The sequence below is a fragment of the Manis javanica genome, chromosome 3 (genome assembly GCF_040802235.1).
Source record: "Manis javanica isolate MJ-LG chromosome 3, MJ_LKY, whole genome shotgun sequence".
NCBI lineage: Eukaryota > Metazoa > Chordata > Mammalia > Pholidota > Manidae > Manis > Manis javanica.
The window spans coordinates 176507207-176532003 of NC_133158.1; the positions used below are offsets into that span (position 1 = coordinate 176507207).

The window sequence follows — 24797 nt, forward strand, 5'->3', positions numbered from 1 at the left end:
GCAGTAGAGGAAAAGAGAGAGAGAGTGGAAATGACAAAGCAAGACACACTGAGTTCAGAGCTGCACTACTGGTTTCACCACTCAGTAAGTCAGAAAGGCGGCTTAGCGTAACAGCTGAGAGCACTGCCTGTAGAGCTCGCCCACATCTATTTGAATCTTGCCATGCTCCTAGCTTTGTGCCCCTGGACAATTTACTTCAGTTTCTCTAAAATAGAAAGTATTTGTTCCTAGAGTCACTGGGAAGGTTAAATGAGTTAATATAGACATATAAAGCATTTAGAACAGGACCAGCTAATGTCCTATTATAAACATATGTTATTTTTCTTTGCTTCATAGCTCAATAGAAACACAACCCTGAGATTTCCTGAAACTGCCTGAAAGCGCAGGAGGCTCAAATCATCCATTTTAATGCAAAAAGTAAACTCCCCCCAACTATTGCCACGTCTTCTCCCCTAGCTCCTATATAAATCCTAAACTGTGGAATCCAAACATATCTTATTGATAATATATATTACTAAACACACCTATATGTTGACAGGATCACTACAGAGAACCCCTGGCCCATCGCTAATACCTTAACCTAAGACTAGGTCCTTAACCCTAACTCCTGAAATGCTAAACCTCTCTTCTTTCTCCTCAGGCTCTCCCATCATGAATCCAGCAGTAGTGGGCCAGAGGGCTGTTTTTATAAAACAGGCTGTTGCATGAAATCACTCAAATTTTTAAGTACTTCCCAGTGTTTGCACAGATGAGAGCAAACTTGGCCAGGCACTCCTGGTCCTCACTGATCTGGGCTTACATGTACCTCTAACCCAACCCATCCACTGATCTCTGCTGATATGCCAAATGCCATACTAACTTTGTATCCATAGTGACCCTTGAGATGTTGTCCCCCTGCTGGGCATGTATTCCCTGTTCCCCTCCTCTCCCTAACCAAATCCTTTCCCCTTTGAAACATGACTCAACAATGACTTCTTTCCTTGGCCCCAAGTAGGCCAAGTCCCATGCTTCTTCCTCTGACTTCTGCTGCCACTTGTGCTATCATCCTTCCTGGCATATTTTCAAACACTCTTGCTACTGACAGACTTATCCTATGCCATGTATGTTTACTGTCCCTACCCCACAACAAAAATGTGTATCTCTTGGATAAGAGCAATTTTTTACTCCTTTGTAGCCCTCACAACATTGAACTTCTAGTAATAATTCACACACAAGCAGAACCATAATCCCATTCTTACCTTCAATCTCATCCCTTCTGCATGGGTGTCTTTTTGCCTTTCAGATCCTGCTAAATCTACCAGATTGAGTAGAGAAGTCCGTATATTCACAGTCTCGTTGCTTTTTTCCATTGACTACTGTAACTGTAAAGACTGCATGAGACCTAGAAGTTTCTCTATTCATTGATGTTGATGCCACACGTCTGTTTCTCCAGCCTCCCAACAACACCTAGGCAAAAGAAAAATGTATTATCACAACTTCCAAGTAATCACAACAGCCATTAACATCAGCAGGAAATCTGTAAAGGGCGGTAAGCAGGAATACTGGCCCACCAAAAAACACACTCAATATTTTCCTTTCCTTTTCTTTTCTGTTCCCTCTTCATGTTAAGGCAAGAGAACAAACAGAAAATCAGAAGTCACAGGATCTAGAACTGGTTGGCCATTCTCTATTTGTGCTAACCTAATACAAATCACAAAATCTCTCTGTATCCTTCTTTACCCAGACAGTGAGAAAGTTAGACAAGATAAATATCAAAATCACCTTCACACCAAAGCTTTGTCAGCTCTTTTGGTCTACGAAGTATTTGTTTTCCCTCTCTATCCCCTGAAAGAAGACGTGCACATGTTCATCAACTGTGGCAAGCTGGATAATATGAAGGCTATGGCATGCAGTCTCTGGAAGGAAATGAACATGAGATCAGCTTCTGATTCCCCTATTTATTAGTTCCCCTATTTATTAGCCTGGGACCAGTTGAGCCTTTTTAAGGCTCAGTCCCTTATCTGTAAAATGAGAATATGGGTACTTACACCACAAAGCAGAACATCTCAAACTGTAATATGCATACTAATCACCAAGGGATCTTATTAAAATTCAGATTCTGATAGGGCCTGAGACTCTGTATTTGTAACAAGATCCGAGGTGATACTGATAGTCTGTGAACTACATTTTTTAGTAGCAAGGCTATAATATGTATAAGATAAAATGGGAAAATACTTTATCTCAAAAAGTAGATAAAAAAAAAAGCGGAGCCAAGATGGCGGCGTGAGTAGAGCAGTGGAAATCTCCTCCCAAAAACACATAGAGCTATGAAAATATAACAAAGAAAAATCTTCCTAAAATAGAGACCACAGGACACAGGACAACATCCAGACCACATCCACACCTGCAAGAACCCAGCGCCTTGTGAAGGGGGTAAGATACAAGCCCCAGCCCGGCGGGACCCGAGCGCCCCTCCCCCCGGCTCCCGGCGGGTGGAGAGAAACCGGAGCGGTTTTTTTTTTTTTTTTTTTTTTTTGGCGAGCGCTTTTTGGAAGCCTTAGAGGGACGGGCCCCCGTTGCTGGGGAGGCAGGGTGGCGGGACCGGTGAGGAGGTGCCTGGGAACGGCGCCGGAGGACAAAGAATATCCCGCGTTTCTCCCTGCGAGACCTGGGGGCGGGTGCCTGAGACCGGTGCCTGAGGACGGAGGAGGTCGCGCGTTTTTCCCCTTTTTTTTTTTCTCTCTTTTTGGCGAGCGCTTTTTGGAAGCCTTGAAGGGACGGGGACCCCAGTGCTAGGGAGGCACGGTGGCGGGACTGGTGAGCGGGTGGCTGGGACCGGCGCCTGAGGACAAAGAATATCCCCCGTTTTTCCCTGCGGGACTGGTGGGCGGGTGCCTGAGACCAGCACCTGAGGACGGAAGAAATCGCGCGTTTTTCCCCTTTTTTTTTTCTCTTTTCTGCGAGTGCTTTTTGGAAGCCTAAAAGGGACAGGGACCCCGGTGCTAGGGAGGCAGGGTGGCGGGACTGGTGAGCGGGTGCCTGGGACCGGCACCTGAGGACAAAGAATATCCCGCATTTTTCCCTGTGGGACCGGTGGGTGGGTGCCTGAGACCAGCACCTGAGGACGGAAGAAATCGCGCGTTTTTCCCCTTTTTTTTCTCTTTTTGCCGAGTGCTTTTTGGAAGCCTTGAAGGGACAGGGACCCCGGTGCTAGGGAGGCAGGGCGGCGGGACTGGTGAGCGGGTGCGTGGGACCAGTGCCTGAGGACAAAGAATATTGAGCGTTCCTTCCCTGCGGGACCGGTGGGTGGGTGCTTTTTGGAAGCCTTGAAAGGACAGGGACCCTGGTGCTAGGGAGACAGGGCAGCAGGACCAGTGAGCGGGTGCCTGGGACCGGCACCTGAGGACAAAAAAAAAAAAAAAAAAAAATCGCTTGTTTTTTCTTTTTTTCCTTTTTTTTTTCTCTTTGTTTCTGTTCCCTCTCTCATTGTTGCTGCTATTGTTTTGGTTTGGAGAGTGCTTTTTGGAAATCTTAAAGGGGCACGACAGGTCACTTAGACCAGAAGCAGGGAATCTGGGGATCTCTGGGCACTCTAACCCCCTGGGCAGCAGGGAGCACAGAGGCCCCTTACGGAGATAAATAGTCTCCTGGCTGCTCCCCCTCCAACGGGGCTCCACCATATTGGAGGAACAGCCCCAGCCAGGCCAAGCCCACAGCAACAGCGGAGATAAACCCCAAAGCAACTGGGCAGTAAGCAGAAGCCCTGTCTGCGCACAGCTGCCCAGCACAAGCCACTAGAGGTCGCTATTCTCCCAGGAAAAGGCTACAAACCAACAAGAAGGGAAGCTCTTCCAGCGGTCACTTGTACCAGCTCTGCAAACTATCTCTATCACCATGAAAAGGCAAAACTACAGGCAGACAAAGATCACAGAGACAACACCTGAGAAGGAGACAGACCTAACTAGTCTTCCTGAAAAAGAATTCAAAATAAAAATCATGAACATGCTGACAGAGATGCAGAAAAAAATGCAAGAGCAATGGGATGAGATGCAGAGAAAAATGCAAGAGCAGTGGGATGAAGTCCGGAAGGAGATCACAGATGTCAGGAAAGAGATCACAGAAGTGAAACAATCCCTGGAAGGATTTATAAGCAGAATGGATAAGATGCAAGAGGCCATTGAAGGAATAGAAGCCAGAGAACAGGAACGTATAGAAGCTGACATAGAGAGAGATAAAAGGATCTCCAGGAATGAAACAACACTAAGAGAACTATGTGACCAATCCAAAAGGAATAATATTCGTATTATAGAGATACCAGAAGAGGAAGAAAGAGGAAAAGGGATAGAAAGTGTCTTTGAAGAAATAATTGCTGAAAACTTCCCCAAACTGGGGGAGGAAATAATCGAACAGACCATGGAATTATACAGAACCCCCAACAGAAAGGATCCAAGGAGGACAACACCAAGACACATAATAATTAAAATGGCAAGGATCAAGGACAAGGAAAGAGTTTTAAAGGCAGCTAGAGAGAAAAAGGTCACCTATAAAGGAAAACCAATCAGGCTAACACCAGACTTCTCAACAGAAACCCTACAGGCCAGAAGAGAATGGCATGATATACTTAATGCAATGAAACAGAAGGGCCTTGAACCAAGGATACTGTATCCAGCACGACTATCATTTAAATATGATGGTGGGATCAAACAATTCCCAAACAAGCAAAAGCTGAGGGAATTTGCTTCCCACAAACCACCTCTACAGGGCATCCTACAGGGACTGCTCTAGATGGGAGCACCCCTAAAAAGAGCACAGAACAAAACACACAACATATGAAGAATGGAGGAGGAGGAATAAGAAGGGAGAGAAGAAAAGACTCTCCAGACAGTGTATATAACAGCTCAATAAGCGAGCTAAGTTAGGCAGTAAGATACTAAAGAAGCTAACCTTGAACCTTTGGTAACCACGAATCTAAAGCCTGCAATGGCAATAAGTACATATCTCTCAATAGTCACCCTAAATGTAAATGGACTTAATGCACCAATCAAAAGACATAGAGTAATAGAATGGATAAAAAAGCAAGACCCATCTATATGCTGCTTACAAGAAACTCACCTTAAACCCAAAGATAAGCATAGACTAAAAGTCAAGGGATGGAAAAACATATTTCAGGCAAACAACAGTGACAAGAAAGCAGGGGTTGCAGTACTAATATCAGACAAAATAGACTTCAAAACAAAGAAAGTAACAAGAGATAAAGAAGGCCACTACATAATGATAAAGGGCTTAGTCCAACAAGAGGATATAACCATTCTAAATATATATGCACCCAATACAGGAGCACCAGCATATGTGAAGCAAATACTAACAGAACTAAAGAGGGAAATAGACTGCAATGCATTCATTTTAGGAGACTTCAACACACCACTCACCCCAAAGGATAGATCCACCGGGCAGAAAATAAGTAAAGACACACAGGCACTGAACAACACACTAGAACAGATGGACCTAATAGACATCTATAGAACTTTACATCCAAAAGCAACAGGATATACATTCTTCTCAAGTGCACATGGAACATTCTCCAGAATAGACAACATACTAGTTCACAAAAAGAGCCTCAGTAAATTCCACAATATTGAAATTCTACCAACCAATTTTTCAGACCACAAAGGTATGAAAGTAGAAATAAATTCTACAAAGAAAACAAAAAGGCTCACAAACACATGGAGGCATAACAACATGCTACTAAATAATCAATGGATCAATGAACAAATCAAAATAGAGATCAAGGAATATATAGAAACAAATGACAACAACAACACTAAGCCCCAACTTCTGTGGGATGCAGCGAAAGCAGTCTTAATAGGAAAGTATATAGCAATCCAGGCACACTTGAAGAAGGAAGAACAATCCCAAATGAATAGTCTAACATCACAACTATTAAAACTGGAAAAAGAAGAACAAATGAGGCCTAAAGTCAGCAGAAGGAGGGACATAATAAAGATCAGAGAAGAAATAAACAAAATTGAGAAGAATAAAACAATAGAAAAAATCAACGAAACCAAGAGCTGGTTCTTTGAGAAAATAAACAAAATAGATAAGCCTCTAGCCCAACTTATTAAGAGAAAAAGAGAGTCAACACAAATCAACATAATCAGAAATGAGAATGGAAAAATCACGACAGACTCCACAGAAATACAAAGAATTATTAAAGACTACTATGAAAACCTATATGCCAACAAGCTGGAAAACCTAGAAGAAATGGACAACTTCCTAGAAAAACACAACCTCCCAAGACTGACCAAGGAAGAAACACAAAAGTTAAACAAACCAATTACAAGCAAAGAAATTGAAACAGTAATCAAAAAACTACCCAAGAACAAAACCCCGGGGCCGGACGGATTTACCTCGGAATTTTATCAGACACACAGAGAAGACATAATACCCATTCTCCTTAAAGTGTTCCACAAAATAGAAGAAGAGGGAATACTCCCAAACTCATTCTATGAAGCCAACATCACCCTAATACCAAAACCAGGAAAAGACCCCACCAAAAAAGAAAATTACAGACCAATATCCCTGATGAACGTAGATGCAAAAATACTCAATAAAATATTAGCAAACAGAATTCAACAGTATATCAAAAGGATCATACACCATGACCAAGTGGGGTTCATCCCAGGGATGCAAGGATGGTACAACATTCGAAAATCCATCAACATCATCCACCACATCAACAAAAAGAAAGACAAAAACCACATGATCATCTCCATAGATGCTGAAAAAGCATTTGACAAAATTCAACATCCATTCATGATAAAAACTCTCAGCAAAATGGGAATAGAGGGGAAGTACCTCAACATAATAAAGGCCATATATGATAAACCCACAGCCAGCATTATACTGAACAGCGAGAAGCTGATAGCATTTCCACTGAGATCGGGAACCAGACAGGGATGCCCACTCTCCCCACTGTTATTTAACATAGTACTGGAGGTCCTAGCCACGGCAATCAGACAAAACAAAGAAATACAAGGAATCCAGATTGGTAAAGAAGAAGTTAAACTGTCACTATTTGCAGATGATATGATACTGTACATAAAAAACCCTAAAGACTCCACTCCAAAACTACTAGAACTGATATCGGAATACAGCAAAGTTGCAGGATACAAAATCAACACACAGAAATCTGTAGCTTTCCTATACACTAACAACGAATCAATAGAAAGAGAAATCAGGAAAACAATTCCATTCACCATTGCATCAAAAAGAATAAAATACCTAGGAATAAACCTAACCAAGGAAGTGAAAGACTTATACTCTGAAAACTACAAGTCACTCTTAAGAGAAATTAAAGGGGACACTAATAAATGGAAACTCATCCCATGCTCATGGCTAGGAAGAATTAATATCGTCAAAATGGCCATCCTGCCGAAAACAATATACAAATTTGATGCAATCCCTCTCAAATTACCAGCAACATTCTTCAATGAATTGGAACAAATAATTCAAAAATTCATATGGAAACACCAAAGACCCCGAATAGCCAAAGCAGTCCTGAAAAAGAAGAATAAAGTAGGGGGGATCTCACTCCCCAACTTCAAGCTCTACTACAAAGCCATAGTAATCAAGACAATTTGGTACTGGCACAAGAACAGAGCCACAGACCAGTGGAACAGATTAGAGACCCCAGAAATTAACCCAAACATATATGGTCAATTAATATTTGATAAAGGAGCCATGGACATACAATGGCAAAATGACAGTATCTTCAACAGATGGTGCTGGCAAAACTGGACAGCTACATGTAGGAGAATGAAACTGGACCATTGTCTAACCCCATATACAAAGGTAAACTCAAAATGGATCAAAGACCTGAATGTAAGTCACGAAACCATTAAACTCTTGGAAAAAAACATAGGCAAAAACCTCTTAGATATAAACATGAGTGATCTCTTCTTGAACATATCTCCCCGGGCAAGGAAAACAACAGCAAAAATGAGCAAGTGGGACTACATTAAGCTGAAAAGCTTCTGTACAGCGAAAGACACCATCAATAGAACAAAAAGGAACCCTACAGTATGGGAGAATATATTTGAAAATGACAGATCTGATAAAGGCTTGACGTCCAGAATATATAAAGAGCTCACACGCCTCAACAAACAAAAAACAAATAACCCAATTAAAAAATGGGCAGAGGAACTGAACAGACAGTTCTCCAAAAAAGAAATACAGATGGCCAAGAGACACATGAAAAGATGCTCCACATCGCTAATTATCAGAGAAATGCAAATTAAAACTACAATGAGGTATCACCTCACACCAGTAAGGATAGCTGCCATCCAAAAGACAAACAACAACAAATGTTGGCGAGGCTGTGGAGAAAGGGGAACCCTCCTACACTGCTGGTGGGAATGTAAATTAGTTCAACCATTGTGGAAAGCAGTATGGAGGTGCATCAAAATGCTCAAAACAGACCTACCATTTGACCCAGGAATTCCACTCCTAGGAATTTACCCTAAGAACGCAGCAATCAAGTTTGAGAAAGACAGATGCACTCCTATGTTTATCGCAGCACTATTTACAATAGCCAAGAATTGGAAGCAACCTAAATGTCCATCTGTAGATGAATGGATAAAGAAGATGTGGTACATATACACAATGGAATACTACTCAGCCATAAGAAGTGGAAAAATCCAACCATTTGCAGCAACATGGATGGAGCTGGAGAGTATTATGCTCAGTGAAATAAGCCAAGCGGAGAAAGAGAAATACCAAATGATTTCACTCATCTGAGGAGTATAGGAACAAAGGAAAAACTGAAGGAACAAAACAGCAGCAGAATTACAGAACCCAAAAATGGACTAACAGGTACCAAAGGGAAAGGAACTGGGGAGGATGGGTGGGCAGGGAGGGATAAGGGGGGGGTAAGAAGAAGGGGGGTATTAAGATTAGCATGCATGGGGGGGAGGGAGAAAGGGGAGGGTGGGCTGCACAACACAGAGAGGACAAGTAGTGACTCTACCACATTTTGCTAAGCTGATGGACAGTAACCGTAATGTGGTTGTTAGGGGGGACCTGATATAGGGGAGAGCATAGTAAACATAGTATTCTTCAGGTAAGTGTAGATTAAAAATTTAAAAAAAAAAAAGAAAGAAAGAAAGAAAAGGGGGATTACTCCTTAACAGGATAAAACTATCGGTAAATCAAAGATCAACGCATGCTTTAAATATCCTTAATGTTGATCACTTAAAGGGTGTCAGATGATCAGCTATGGAGGTACTCTTTTCTGATAATATTCCTTTCTCTTAATTAAAAAAAAAAAAAAAAAAGCAGTTACTGTGTGCTGACCTCCAATGAGTTCTGCACAGTGGTATAGAGGGCATGTCAAAGCGTGGGCAAAGGGTCTGTTTGTTTCTAAGCAGAAGATCAAGGCCTAGCTTGGATACCCAGAAAATGAACTAAGATACGATATGAGGAGGAGCTTCCGGCATCAGCACTCTCTGGAGGACTCGTGCCGGGGGATGATCATCAAAAAGCCTCCACAGGGATCCGGACGATGCTGCGGTTGTGGCTGCATCCAGCCCACCGTCTCCTGGACTTGCCATAAGAAGGAGAAGGGAGATGTCTAGGCTGGCATGTGCATACAGTGAGACAACGAATTTGACTGGATCTGTACTGCTGGAACTCAACCAGGAGTTGGGAGGGGTGCAAGTTGTAGCACCCCAAAATCTCATGACTATAGACTATCTATGGTTAAAAGAACATATGGGATGTGAACAGATCCCAGAAATGGGCTGCTTTAATTTGTCTGATGGTTCAAGTACAGTTGGACAATATCCATCATATCATAGATAAATTTTCACAAATGCCTAGGGTGCCTAAATGGTTTTCTTGGCTTCACTGGAGATGGCTGGTAATTATAGATTTGCTTTGTTTATGTCACCGTATTCCTATTATGTTAATATGTGTGTGCAAATTAGTTAGTAGTTTAAAACCTATACATACTTAAGGTACTATACAAGAAGATATGTCAAAGAAATAATCAATCCTCCCAAGTTTCCTTCATATGCTACATCTATAGCTTTTCTTCTTCCTTCCTAATTACAAACCTTAAATAGAATTCGTGCCTCATATCGAATTTACCGAGTATCATAATTCCTCCAGGTGGTAAAGATACCTCAAGACAAGTGCTGGGCATAGAAGCCACAGGGCATAAATCTGCAAAGAAGTAAAAAGCTAACCTTTGCAAACAATATGGCTTCTCTCTCACTTACCAACTTTACATTTCCCTGTATGGCCCCGGAAGATGACTGGTTAGCCAGAGACGGGTAAGATTCCTCAAGGGAGGAACAACCTAAGACAGGCACAGTCGCAGGGGGGCCATCAGGTGAGAATTTGGGGATCAACAGAGGTGAGGCTCAGAACCTCACCCCCCCTGCTTTGAGAGAAATCTTCTGCATCCGTGGATGTCTTGCTGCCCTTGTCTAGCCTGGATTAATACTTAGTCCATAGGCACACACCTGATCATCTGATCATCTACATTTGCCTTCTTACAGCACTAAACTATGTTTTCTACCTTTATCTTGCATCTACCTACCACTTCAGCATTTTATTAAAAATAAAAATAATAATAATAGGAGAAATGGGGGATCAACATATAAATCAAGTACAAAAATCAAATGAATATTCATATTTGACCTGATGGTTTATAGGTCATATTGCATGATCAAAACCGAAAGTTTCTGTGATGAATGCCCTTGTACTGTTCACCATGTAAGAATTTATTCACTCTGTAAGAATTCGTTCACCATGTAAGAACTTGTTCGTTATGCTTCAGAAGATTGGAGACTGACGAGAATTAGGCTTGAGATGGATGAATGATTGTACATTGAGCATTGACCCCCCTATACTGAATTTTATTGTTGTTAACAACCATTTGATCAATAAATATGAGAGATGCCCTCTCAAAAAAAAATAAAAAAAAGAAAAAAAGAAAAAAAAAAAAAAAGTAGATAAAAAAAATTAAATAATAATAGAATTTAGCCCAGTGTTCCCACACACACTCAATAAAGGGAGCTGTTAAAACCCTCTTTTAACCAGCCACAGCATAAAATTGAAATTATTTTGCATCTTTATATTTTTTGGATAGCACTGTATGCTTCCCTTTCATGACACTAAATATTGTATGTTAAACGTTAGATAAATCATGATACATTTATACAGCTGAAGAAGAGACAGAGCATCAGACATGGAACGAATTCTAATACTGTTACCTTGAAAAAAGCATGGTGCAAAAATAGTACAATATATTATAACTTCTGAAACATAAGGAGAAAAAGCAAATACAGTTGAACCTTGAACAACACAGTGATTATGGGTGTTGACCACCCTCCCCATGCAGATGAAAATCCACATATAACTCTTGACCCCCAAAAAAACTTTACTATTAGCCTACTGTGGACTGGGAGCCTTACTGATAACATAAACAGTTGCTTAACAGATGTTTTGTATGTTATGTGTATTATATACTGTATTCCTACACTAATCTGGAAGAAAGAAAAGGTTTTCTCAAAACATCATCAACATCCAAAAAATTTTACCATATACTACTGAAAAGAATTTCCAAACAAGTGGACCTGCACAGTTCAAACCTCTGTTGTTCAAGAGAGCCAAATGTACTTGTTTCAATTTTTACAAAAAAATGTTTGTTCATGGATCACAGGAAGATGGCGGCATGAGTAGTTTAGAGGAAATCTCCTCCACAAAACATACATATTTATGAAAATACAATGAATACAACGATTCCTAAAAGAGACACCAGTGGATGCAGTACAACAGCCAGGATACATCTACATCTGCGAGAAGTCAGCATCACATGAAGGGGGTAAGATACAAGCTGCGGCCAGGCGGGACCCGAACACTCCCACACACCAAAACCCGGCGGGAAGAAAGAAGACAGAAAGGGGAGGGAGTGAAAGCCCAGGACTGCTAAACAACCAGCTCTAGAAATCCCCACCCGGAACGCAGACACAAGGTGCACAGGGAGTTGGATATTAGGGAAACGGAAAAGCAAAACCTGGGGGCAAGTCCCCGCAACCGGCGCCCCGAGACAAAAGAAAAGCGAGAGCTTTCTGTAAGTCTTAAAGAGACAGGGACACCATAGCTGGACAAAGTTGTCCCGGCAGCTGGGAGTACCGGGGAAACTTAGGCGCCCTAAACAGAGGCAGTGCAGCTCTGAAGCCCCTCACAGGACAAGGCAGCCTGCCAGTTGTTCCTCCAACTGGAGCGCACTGACACACAGGCCCACTAGGAGGAGAGTGGGAGCGTGCACCAGGGGCAGAAGCACTAGAAGGAACCGAGAGCAGATCCGTGCACTGCAGGGCTAGCCCACAGTGGTGCAACCAAACAGCCTGGGTGCGTCTTGTGCACACCGGCGGCACTGAAGCCAGAGCCCAGTAGAAACCTGTGCAGAAAAGCTGTGCGTGCACCAGCAGCGGAGCCGGAGGGAGCAGGTATGCTCCCAGGAGCCAACCGGAATCCCAGCCCAATGCACAGCTGCACAGGCCAGACACAAAGGCCGCTGCAGCCACACAGCTGCGTGGCAGGGTCGCTGCTAGCATAAAGGAGCGCACCTGGCGTGCCTGCGACTCCCCGCAGGGCTCTGCACTGCTCTGATGGACACCCCGCCCACAGCAGCTTGGGAGATTAACCCGGTGACTGCTCCAGGAGTACAGGTAGCCATCACAGGCAGCTGAGAAGGGCAAGGCATCCAGCAAGCAGGAAAGGACTTTCTTCTCCCAGCTGACACACCCCTAACCTGCCTACAGCCATGAAAAGGCAGAAAAATTTAGTCCAGTCCAAAATAGTACAGAAAACCCCTGAGAGAGGATCTGCAGAGACATACCTAACCAGTCTATTCGAAAAAGAATTCAAAATAAAAATCAAAAACATGCTGACAGAGCTGCAGAGAAATATGCAAGAGCTAAGGGATGTAGTCCGGAGGGAGATTACAGACGTCCGGAGGGAGATCACAGATGTCCAGAGGGAGATTACAGAAGTGAAACAAACTCCAGAAGGATTTATAAGCAGAAAGGATAAGATTCAAGAGGCCATTGATGGAATAGAAGCCAGAGAACAGGAATGCATAGAAGCTGATGCAGAGAGATATAAAAAGATCTCAACGAATGAAACAATATTAAGAGAAATGTGTGACCAATTCAAAAGGATCAATATCCGCATTATAGGGCTACTAGAGGAAGAAGAGAAAGAAAAAGGGACAGAAAGTGTCTCTGAAGAAATAATTGCTGAGAAGTACCCCAAACTTGGGGAGGAAATAGTCGCTCAGACTACGGAGGCACTCAGAACTCCTGAGAGACGGAACCCAAAGAGGACAACACCAAGACACATAATAATTAAAATGGCAAAGATCAAGGACAAGGACAGAGTATTAAAGGCGGCCAGAGAGAGAAAAAAGGTCACCTACAAAAGAAAACCCATCAGACTATCACACTTCTGAACAGAAACCTTACAGGCCAGAAGAGAATAGCATGATATATTTAATGCAATGAAACAGAAAGGCCTTGAACCAAGGATACTGTATGCAGCACGATTATAATTTAAATATGAAGGAGGGATTAAACAATTCCCAGAAAAGCAAAAGTTGAGGGAATTTGCCTCCCACAAAACACCTATACAGGGTATCTTAGAGGGACTGCTCTAGATGGGAGCACTTCTAAAAGAGCACAGAACAAAACACCCAACATATGAAGAATGGAGGAGGAGGAAAAAGAAGGGAAAGAAATAATCATCAGACTGTGTTTATAACACCTGAATAAGCAAGTGAGGTCAGACAGTAAGGCAGTAAACAAGCTAACCTTGAACCTTTGGAAACCACAAATCTAATGCCTACAATAGCAATAAGAACATATCTTTCAATAATCACAATGAATATAAATGGACAGAATGCACCAATTAAAAGACACAGAGAAATAGAATAGATAAAAATGCAAGAAAGATCTATATGCTGCTTACAAGAGACTCACCTCAAAACCAAAGATATGCACAGATTAAAAGTCAAGGGTTGGGGGGGCGGAGCCAGGATGGCGGCGTGAGTAGAGCAGTGGAAATCTCCTCCCAAAAACACATAGAGCTATGAAAATATAAGAAAGAAAAATCTTCCTAAAATAGAGACCACAGGACACAGGACAACACCCAGACCATATCCACACCTGGAAGAACCCAGCGCATTGCAAAGGGGGTAAGATACAAGCCGCGGCCCGGCGGGACCCGAGCGCCCCTCCCCCTGGCTCCCGGCGGGTGGAAAGAAACCGGAGTGGTTCTTCTTTTTGGCGAGTGCTTTTTGGAAGCCTTAAAGGGACAGGGCCCCCGTTGCTAAGGAGGCAGGGTGGCGGGACCGGTGACCGGGTGCCTGGGACCAGCGCCTGAGGACAAAGAATACCCCGCATTTTTCCCTGCGGGACCGGTGCGTGGGTGCCTGAGACCGGCACCTGAGGACGGAGGAAATCGCGCGTTTTTCCCTTTTTCCTCTTTTTGGTGAGTGCTTTTTGGAAGCCTTAAAGGGACAGGGACCCCGTTACTAGGGAGGCAGGGCGGCAGGACTGGTGAGCGGGTGCCTGGGATGGGCGCCTGAGGACAAAGAATATCCCGCGTTTTTCCCTGCGGGACTGGTGGGCGGGTACCTGAGACTGGCACCTGAGGATGGAGGAAATCGCGCGTTTCCCCCCCCCTTTTGTTTTTCTCTTTTTGGCGAGTGCTTTTTGGAAGTCTTAAAGGGACAGGGACCCTGGTGCTAGGGAAGCAGAGCAGCAGGACCGGTGGGCGGGTGCCTGAGGCCAGCACCTGAGGACGGAGGAAATCGCGCGTTTTTTCCTTTTTTCCCCTCTTTTTGGAGAGTGCTTTTTGGAAGCCTTAAAGGGACAGGGACCCCGGTGCTACGGGGGCAGGACAGGTCACTTAGACCAGAGGCAGGGAATCTGGGGATCTCTGCTCACTCTAACCCCCTGGGCAGCAGGGAGCACAGAGGCCCCTTACAGAGATAAATAGCCTCCCAGCCACTCCCCCTCCAATGGGGCTCAACCATTTTGGAGGAGTGGCCCCAGCCAGGCCACGCCCAAAGCAACAGCGGAGATAAACCCGATAGCAACCGGGCAGGAAGCAGATGCCCTGTCTGCACACAGCGGCCCAGCACAAGCCACTAGAGGTCGCTATTATCCCAGGAGAGGAAGGACACAAACCAACAAGAAGGGAAGCTCTTCCAGCGGTCACTTGTACCAGCTCTGCAAACTATCTCTATCACCATGAAAAGGCAAAACTACAGGCAGACAAAGATCACAGAGACAACACCTGAGAAGGAGACAGACCTAACCAGTCCTCCTGAAAAAGAATTCAAAATAAAAATCATGAACATGCTGACAGAGATGCAGAGAAAAATGCAAGAGCAATGGGATGAGATGCAGAGAAAAATGCAAGAGCAGTGGGATGAAGTCCGGAAGGAGATCACAGATGTCAGGAAGGAGATCACAGAAGTGAAACATTCCCTGGAAGGATTTATAAGCAGAATGGATAAGATGCAAGAGGCCATTGAAGGAATAGAAGCCAGAGAACAGGAACGTATAGAAGCTGACATAGACAGAGATAAAAGGATCTCCAGGAAAGAAACAATACTAAGAGAACTATGTGACAAGACAAAAGGAATAATATTCGTATTAGAGGGGTACCAGAAGAAGAAGAAAGAGGAAAAGGGATAGAAAGACTCTTTGAAGAAATAATTGCTGAAAACTTCCCCAAACTGGGGGAGGAAATAATCGAACAGACCATGGAATTACACAGAACCCCCAACAGAAAGGATTCAAGGAGGACAACACCAAGACACATAATAATTAAAATGGCAAGGATCAAGGACAAGGAAAGAGTTTTAAAGGCAGCTAGAGAGAAAAAGGTCACCTATAAAGGAAAACCCATCAGGCTAACATCAGACTTTTCGACAGAAACCCTACAGGCCAGAAGAGAATGGCATGATATACTTAATGCAATGAAACAGAAGGGCCTTGAACCAAGGATACTGTATCCAGCACGACTATCATTTAAATATGATGGCGGGATTAAACAATTCCCAGACAAACAAAAGCTGAGGGAATTTGCTTCCCACAAACCACCTCTACAGGGCATCCTACAGGGACTGCTCTAGATGGGAGCACCCCTAAAGAGAACAGAACAAAACACACAACATGTGAAGAATGGAGGAGGAGGAATAAGAAGGGAGAGAAGAAAAGAATCTCCAGACAGTGTATATATCAGCTCAATAAGCAAGCTAAGTTAGGCAGTAAGATACTAAAGAAGCTAACCTTGAACCTTTGGTAACCACGAATCTAAAGCCTGCAATGGCAATAAGTACATATCTCTCAATAGTCACCCTAAATGTAAATGGACTTAATGCACCAATCAAAAGACATAGAGTAACAGAATGGATAAAAAAGCAAGACCCATCTATATGCTGCTTACAAGAAACTCACCTTAAACCCAAAGATAAGCATAGACTAAAAGTCAAGGGATGGAAAAACATATTTCAGGCAAACAACAGTGAGAAGAAAGCAGGGGTTGCAGTACTAATATCAGACAAAATAGACTTCAAAACAAAGAAAGTAACAAGAGATAAAGAAGGATACTACATAATGATAAAGGGCTCAGACGAACAAGAGGATATAACAATTATAAATATATATGCACCCAATACAGGAGCACCAGCATATGTGAAGCAAATACCAACAAAACTAAAGAGGGAAATAGACTGCAATGCATTCATTGTAGGAGACTTCAACACACCACTCACCCCAAAGGATAGATCCACCAGGCAGAAAATAAGTATGGACACACAGGCACTGAACAACACACTAGAACAGATGGACCTAATAGACATCTATAGAACTGTACATCTAAAAGCAACAGGATATACATTCTTCTCAAGTGCACATGGAACATTCTCCAGAATAGACCACATACTAGCTCACAAAAAGAGCCTCAGTAAATTCCAAAATATTGAAATTCTACCAACCAATTTTTCAGACCACAAAGGTATAAAAGTAGAAATAAATTCTACAAAGAAAACAAAAAGGCTCACAAACACATGGAGGCTTAACAACATGCTACTAAATAATCAATGGATCAATGAACAAATTAAAATAGAGATCAAGGAATATATAGAAACAAATGACAACAACAACACTAAGCCCCAACTTCTGTGGGACGCAGCAAAAGCAGTCTTAAGAGGAAAGTATATAGCAATCCAGGCATATTTAAAGAAGGAAGAACAATCCCAAATGAATAGTCAAATGTCAAAATTATCAAAACTGGAAAAAGAAGAACAAATGAGGCCTAAAGTCAGCAGAAGGAGGGATATAATAAACATCAGAGAAGAAATAAAATTGAGAAGAATAAAACAATAGAAAAAAATCAATGAAACCAAGAGCTGGTTCTTTGAGAAAATAAACAAAATAGATAAGCCTCTAGCCAGACTTATTAAGAGAAAAAGAGGGACAACACATCAACAGAATTAGAAACGAGAAAGGAAAAATCACGACAGACAACACAGAAATACAAAGAATTATTAGAAAGTACTATGAAAACCATTAGGCTAACAAGCTGGGAAACCTAGGAGAAATGGACAACTTCCTAGAAAAATACAACCTTCCAAGACTGACCCAGAAAGAAACAGAAAATCTAAACAGACCAATTACCAGCAAAGAAATTGAAGCGGTAATCAAAAAACTACCTAAGAACAAAACCCCCAGGCAAGATGGATTTACCTCAGAATTTTATCAAACATACAGAGAAGACATAACACCCATTCTCCTTAACATTTTCTAAAAAATAGAAGAGGAGGGAATACTCCCAAACTCATTCTATGAAGCCAACATCACCCTAATACCAAAACCAGGCCAAGACCCCACCAAAAAAGAAAAGTACAGACCAATATCCCTGATGAACGTAGATGCAAAAATACTCAACAAAATATTAGCAAACAGAATTCAAAAATACATCAAGAGAATCATACACCATGACCAAGTGGGATTCATCCGAGGGATGCAAGGATGGTACAGCATTTGAAAATCCATCAACATCATCCACCACATCAACAAAAAGATGGACAAACACCACATGATCATCTCCATACATGCTGAAAAAGCATTTAACAAAATTCAACATCCATTCATGATAAAAACTCTCAGCAAAATGGGCATAGAGGTCAAGGACCTCAACATAATAAAGGCCATATATGATAAACCCACAGCTAACATCATACTGAACAGCGAGAGGCTGAAAGCTTTTCCTCTGAGATTGGGAACAGACAGGGAAGCACACTCTCCCCACTGTTATTCAACATAGTACTGGAGGTCCTAGCCACGGCTATCAGACAAAGTTAAGAAATACAAGGAATCCAGATTGGTAAAGAAGAAGTCAAACTGTCACTATTTGCAGATGACATGATATTGTACATAAAAAACCCTAAAGACTTCACCCCAAAACTGCTAGAACTGACATCGGAATACAGCAAAGTTGCAGGATACAAAATTAACACAGAGAAATCTGTGGCTTTCCTATACACTAACAACAAATCAATAGAAAGAGAAATCAGGAAAACAATTCCATTCACAATTGCATCAAAAAGAATAAAATACCTAGGAATAAACGTAACCAAAGAAGTGAAAGACTTATACTCTGAAAACTACAAGTCAGTCTTAAGAGAAATTAAAGGGGACACTAATAAATGGAAACTCATCCCATGCTAGTGGCTACGAAGAATTAATATCGTCAAAATGGCCATCCTGCCCAAAGCAATATACAAATTTGATGCAATCCCTATGAAACTACCAGCAACATTCTTCAATGAATTGGAACAAATAATTCAAAAATTTATATGGAAACACCAAAGACCCCGAATAGCCAAAGCAATCCTGAGAAAGAAGAAGAAAGTAGGGGGGACCTCACTCCTCAACCTCAAGCTCTACTATAAAGCCATAGTAATCAAGACAATTTGGTACTGGCACAAGAACAGAGCCACAGACCAATGGAACAGACTAGAGAATCCAGACATTAACCCAGACATATATGGTCAATTAATATTTGATAAAGGAGCCATGTACATATGATGGTGAAATGACAGTCTCTTCAACAGATGGTGCTGGCAAAACTGGACAGCTACATGTAGAAGAATAAACTGGACCATTGTCTAACCCCATACACAAAAATAAACTCAAAATGGATCAAAGACCTGAATGGAAGTCATGAAACCATTAAACTCTTGGAAAAAAACATAGGCAAAAATCTCTTAGACATAAACATGAGTGACATCTTCTTGAACATATCTCCCCGGGCAAGGAAAACAAGTGCAAAAATGAACAAGTGGGACCATATTAAGCTGAAAAGCTTCTGTACAGCAAAAGACACCATCAATAGAACAAAAAGGAACCCTACAGTATGGGAGAATATATTTGAAAATGACAGATCCGATAAAGGCTTGACGTCCAGAATATATAAAGAGCTCACAAGCCTCAACAACCAAAAAAACAAATAACTCAATTAAAAAAATGGGCAGAGGAACTGAACAGACAGTTCTCCAAAAAAGAAATACAGATGGCCAACAGTACATGAAAAGATGTTCCACATCGCTAATTATCAGAGAACTGCAAATTAAAACCACAATGAGGTATCACCTCACACCAGTAAGGATGGCTCCCATCCAGAAGACAAACAACAACAAATGTTGGTGAGGCTGTGGAGAAAGGGGAACCCTCCTACACTGCTGGTGGGAATGTAAATTAGTTCAACCATTTTGGAAAGCAGTATGGAGGTTCATCAAAATGCTCAAAACAGACTTACCATTTGACCCAGGAATTCCACTCCTAGGAATTTACCGCAAGAACGCTGCAATCAAGTTTGAGAAAGACAGATGCACCCCTATGTTTATCACAGCACTATTTACAATAGCCAAGAATTGGAAGCAACCTGAATGTCCATCGGTAGATGAATGGATAAAGAAGATGTGGTACATATACACAATGGAATACTACTCAGCCATAAGAAGAGGGCAAATCATACCATTTGCAGCAACATGGATGGAGCTGGAGGGTATTAGGCTCAGTGAAATAAGTCAAGCAGAGAAAGAGAAATACCAAATGATTTCACTTATATGTGGAATATAAGAACAAAGAAAAGCTGAAGGAATAAAACAGCAGCAGAATCACAGAACCCAAAAGTGGACTCTGTTATTCCATTCTTGGGTTCTGTGATTCTGCTGCTGTTTTGTTCCTTCAGTTTTTCATTTGGTATTCGTCTTTCTCCACCTGGCTTATTTCACTGACCATAATACCCTCTAGCTCCATCCATGTTGTTGCAAACTGTAGGATTTGTTTTCTTCTTATGGCTGAATAACATTCCATTTTGCATATGTACCACATCTTCTTTATCCATTCATCTACTGATGGACACTTAGGTTGCTTCCATTTCTTGGCTAATGTAAATAGTGCTGTGATAAACATAGGGGTGCATCTGTCTTTTCAAACTGGGCTGCTGCATTCTTAGGGTAAATTCCAAGAAGTGGGATTCCTAGGACAAATGGTATGTTTATTTTGAGGTTTTTGAGGAACTTCCATACTGCTTTCCACAAGGTTGAAGTAATTTATATTTCCACCAACAGTATAAGAGGGTTTCCCTTTTTCCACAACCTCACCAACATTCGTTATTGTTTGACTTTTGGATGGTAGCGACCCTTACTGGTGTGTGGTGATAACTCCTTTTTGTTTTAATTTGCATTTCTCTGATGACAACCAACGTGGACCATCTTTTCATGTGTCTGCTGGCCATCTGAATTTCTTCTTTGGAGAACTATCTGTTCAGCTCTTCTGCCCATTTTTTAATTGGATTATTCACTTTTTGCTTGTTGAGGGCCATGAGCTCTTTATGTATTTTGGATATCAACCCTTTATTGGATCTCTCATTTATGAGTATATTATCCCATACTGTGGGATACCTTGTTGTTCTATTAATGGTGTACTTTGCTATACAGAAGTTTTTCAGGTTGATATAGTCCCACTTTTTCATTTTTGCTTTTGTTTCCCTGGCCCAGGGAGATATGTTCATGAAGAAGTTGCTCATGTTTATGTCCAGGAGATTTTTGCCTGTTTTTTTCTAAGAGTTTTATGGTTTCATGGCTTATATTCAGGTCTTTGATGCATTTCGAATTTACTTTTGTGTATGGGGTTAGACAATGATCCAGTTTCATTCTCTCACATGTACCTCTCAAGTTTTGTCAACACCAGCTGTTGAAGAGGCTGTCATATCCCCAATGTATGTCCATGACTCCTTTATCATATATTAATTGATCATATATGTTTGGGTTAATGTCTGGAGACCCTATTCTGTTCCACTGGTCTGTGGATCTGTTCGTGTGCCAGCACCAAATTGTCTTGATTACTGTGGCTTTGTAGTACAGCTTGACGTTGGGGAGCAAGATCCCACCACCACTTTATTCTTCCTTCTCAGGATTGCTTTGGCTATTCGGGGACTTTGGTAGTTTCATATGAGCTTTTGAACTATTTGTTCCAGTTCATTGAAGAATGCTGTTGGTAATTTGGTAAGGATTGCTTGAATCTGTAGATTGCTTTTGGCAGGACGGCCATTTTTACAATATTAATTCTTCCTAGCCAGGAGCATGGGATGAGTTTCCATTTGTTAGTGACCTCTTTAATTTCTCTTAAGAGTGTCTTACAGTTTTCGGGTTAAAGGACTTTCACTTCCTTGGTTAAGTTAATTTCTAGGAATTATACTCTTTTATAATGCAATTGTGAATGGAATTGTTTTCCTGATTTCTCTTTCTTTTAGTTCATTGTTAGTGTATACGAAAGTCTCACATTTCTGTGTATTAATTTTGTATCCTGCAACTTTACTGTATTCCGATATTGGTTCTAGTAGTTTTGGAGTGTAGTCTTTAGGGTTTTTTATGTACAATATTATGTCATCTGCAAATAGTGACAGTTTAACTTCTTCTTTACCAATCTGGATTCCTTGTATTTCTTTGTTTTGTCTGATTGCCATGGCTAGTACCTCCAGTACCATGTTAAATAACAGTGGAGAGAGTGGGCATCCCTGTCTTGTTCCCGATCTTAGAGGAAAGCTTTCAGCTTCTTGCTGTTCAGTATGATGTTCACTGTGGGTTTGTCATATATGGCCTTTATTATGTTGAGGTACTTGCCCTGTATACCCATTTTGTTGATAGTTTTTATCATGAATGGATGTTCAATTTTGTAGAATGCTTTTTCAGCATCCATGGAGATGATCAGGTGGTTTTTGTCCTTTTTGTTAATGTGGTGGATGATGTTGATGAATTTTCAAATGTACCACCCTTGCATCCCTGAGATGAATCCCACTTGGTCATGGTGTATGATACTCTTTATGTATTTTTGAATTCGGTTTGCTAATATTTTGTTGAGTATTTTTGCGTCTATGTTCATCAGGGATATTGGTCTGTAATTTTCTTTTTTGGTGGGTTCTTTGCCATGTTTTGCTATTACGGTGATCCTGGCTTCATAGAATGAGTCGGGAAGTAATCCCTCATCTTCTATTTTTTGGAAAACGTTAAGGAGAGTGGGTATAATTTATTATCTGTATGTCTGATAAAAGTCCATGGTAAATCCATCCAGCCCAGGAGTTTTCCTCAATAGTTTTTTTTATTATTGCTTCAATTTCATTGCTGTTAATTGGTCTGTTTAGATTTTCTGTTTCTTCCTTGGTCAGTCTTGGAAGGCTGTATTTTTCTAGGAAGTTGACCATTTCTTCCAGGTTTTCCAGCTTGTTTGCATATTGTTTTTTGTAGTATTCTCTAATAATTCTTTGTATTTCTGTGGGGTATGTTGTGATTTTTCCTTTCTCATTTCTGATTCTGTTTATGTGTGTAGATTCTCTTTTTCTCTTAATAAGTTTGGCTAGAGGCTTATCTATTTTATTTTCTCAAAGAGCCAGCTGTTGGTTTCATTGATTTTCTCTATTGTTTTATTATTCTCAATTTTATTAATTTCTTCCTGACCTCCATTATGACCCTCCTTCTACTAGCTTTATGCATCATTTGTTCTTCTTTTTCCATTTTCGATAATTGTGTTTTTAGAGTATTCATTTCGGATTGTTCTTCCTTCTTTAAATATGCCTGGAATGCTATATACTTTCCCCTTAAGACTGCTTTTGCTGCGTCCCACAGAAGTTGGGGCTTTGTGTTGTTGTTATCATTTGTTTCATATATTGCTGGTTCTCCATTTTAATTTGTCATTGATCCATTGATTATTTAGGAGCATGTTGTTAAGCCTCCATGTGTTTATGAGCCTTTTTGTTTTCTTTGTACATTTTATTTCTAGTTTTATACATTTGTGGTCTAAGTAGGTTGGTAGAATTTCAACCTTTTGGAATTTATGGAGTCTGTTTTTGTGGCCTAGTATGTGGTCTATTCTGGAGAATGTTCCATGTGCACTTGAGAAGAATGTGTATCCTGTTGCTTTTGGGTGTAGAGTTCTATAGATGTCTATTAGGTCCATCTGTTCTAGTGTGGTGTTCAGTGCCTCTGTGTTCTTACTTATTTTCTGTCTGGTGGATCTTTTCTTTGGAGCTAGTGGTGTGTTGAAGTCTCCTAAAATAAATGCATTGCATTCTATTTCCTCCTTTAATTCTGTTAGTATTTGTTTCACATATGTTGGTGCTCTTGTATTGGGTACATATTATTTATAATGGTTATATCCTCTTGTTGGTTTGACACCTTTATCATTATGTAATGTCCTTCTTTATCTCTTGTGACTTTGTTTTGAAGTCTATTTTCTCTGATACTAGTACTGCAACACCTGCTTTTTTCTCCTTGCTGTTTGCATGAATTATCTTTTTCCATCCCTTGACTTTTATTCTGTGCATGTCTTTGGGTTTGAGGTGGGTCTCTTATAAGCAACATAGAGATGGGTCTTGCTTTTTTATCTATACTATTATTCTGTGTCTTCCAATTGGTGCATTCAGTCCATTTACATTTAGGGTGATTATTGAAAGATATGTACTTATTGCCATTGCAAGCTTTAGATTCGTGGTTACCAAAGGTTCAAAGTTAGCTTCGTTACTATCTTACTGTCTAACTCAACTCACTTACTCAGCTATTAAACACAGGGTGATTATTCTTTATTACTCTCCCTTCTTATTCCTCCTCCTCCATTCTTTATATGTTAGGTGTTTTATTTTATGCTCTTCTGTGTTTCCTTTAACTGCTTTTGTGGGTAGTTGATTTTACTTTTTGCCTTTAGTTGGTGTTTGATTCTTCTGCTTCCTTTGCTGTGATTTTATTTTATCCTGTTGATATCTATTTGGCCTTAGGAGTGCTTCCATCTGGAGCAGTCCCTCTAAAATATCCTGTAGAGGAGGTTTGTGGGAGACAAATTCCCTCAAATTTTGCTTATCTGGGAATTGTTTAATCCCTCCTTCATATTTAAATGATAATTGTCCTGGATACAGTATCCTTTGTTCAAGGCTCTTCTGTTTCATTGCATTAAATATATGCCATTCTCTTCTGGCCTGTAAGGTTTCTTTTGAGAAGTCTGATGATAGCCTGATGGGCTTTCCTTTGTATGTGACCTTCTTCCTCTCTCTGGCTGCCTTTAATACTCTGTCCTTGTCCTTGATCTTTGCCACTTTAATTATTATGTGTCTTGGTGTTGTCCTCCTTGGGTCACTTGTGTTGGGAGTTTGGTGTGCTTCCATGGTTTGAGCGACTGTTTCTT

The 24797-nt window shown here is 41.2% G+C and overlaps 1 protein-coding gene across 1 annotated transcript in view; it reads right to left on the reverse strand.

The window, feature by feature from the left end:
* Positions 1–24797, reverse strand: part of KIF15 (kinesin family member 15) — a 116713-nt gene that overhangs the window by 60712 nt on the left and 31204 nt on the right. The window contains 3 exon segments of the mRNA XM_073230495.1: positions 1239–1353; positions 1355–1446; positions 12390–12537. Of these exon segments, the coding sequence (XP_073086596.1) occupies positions 1239–1353; positions 1355–1446; positions 12390–12537 (355 nt within the window).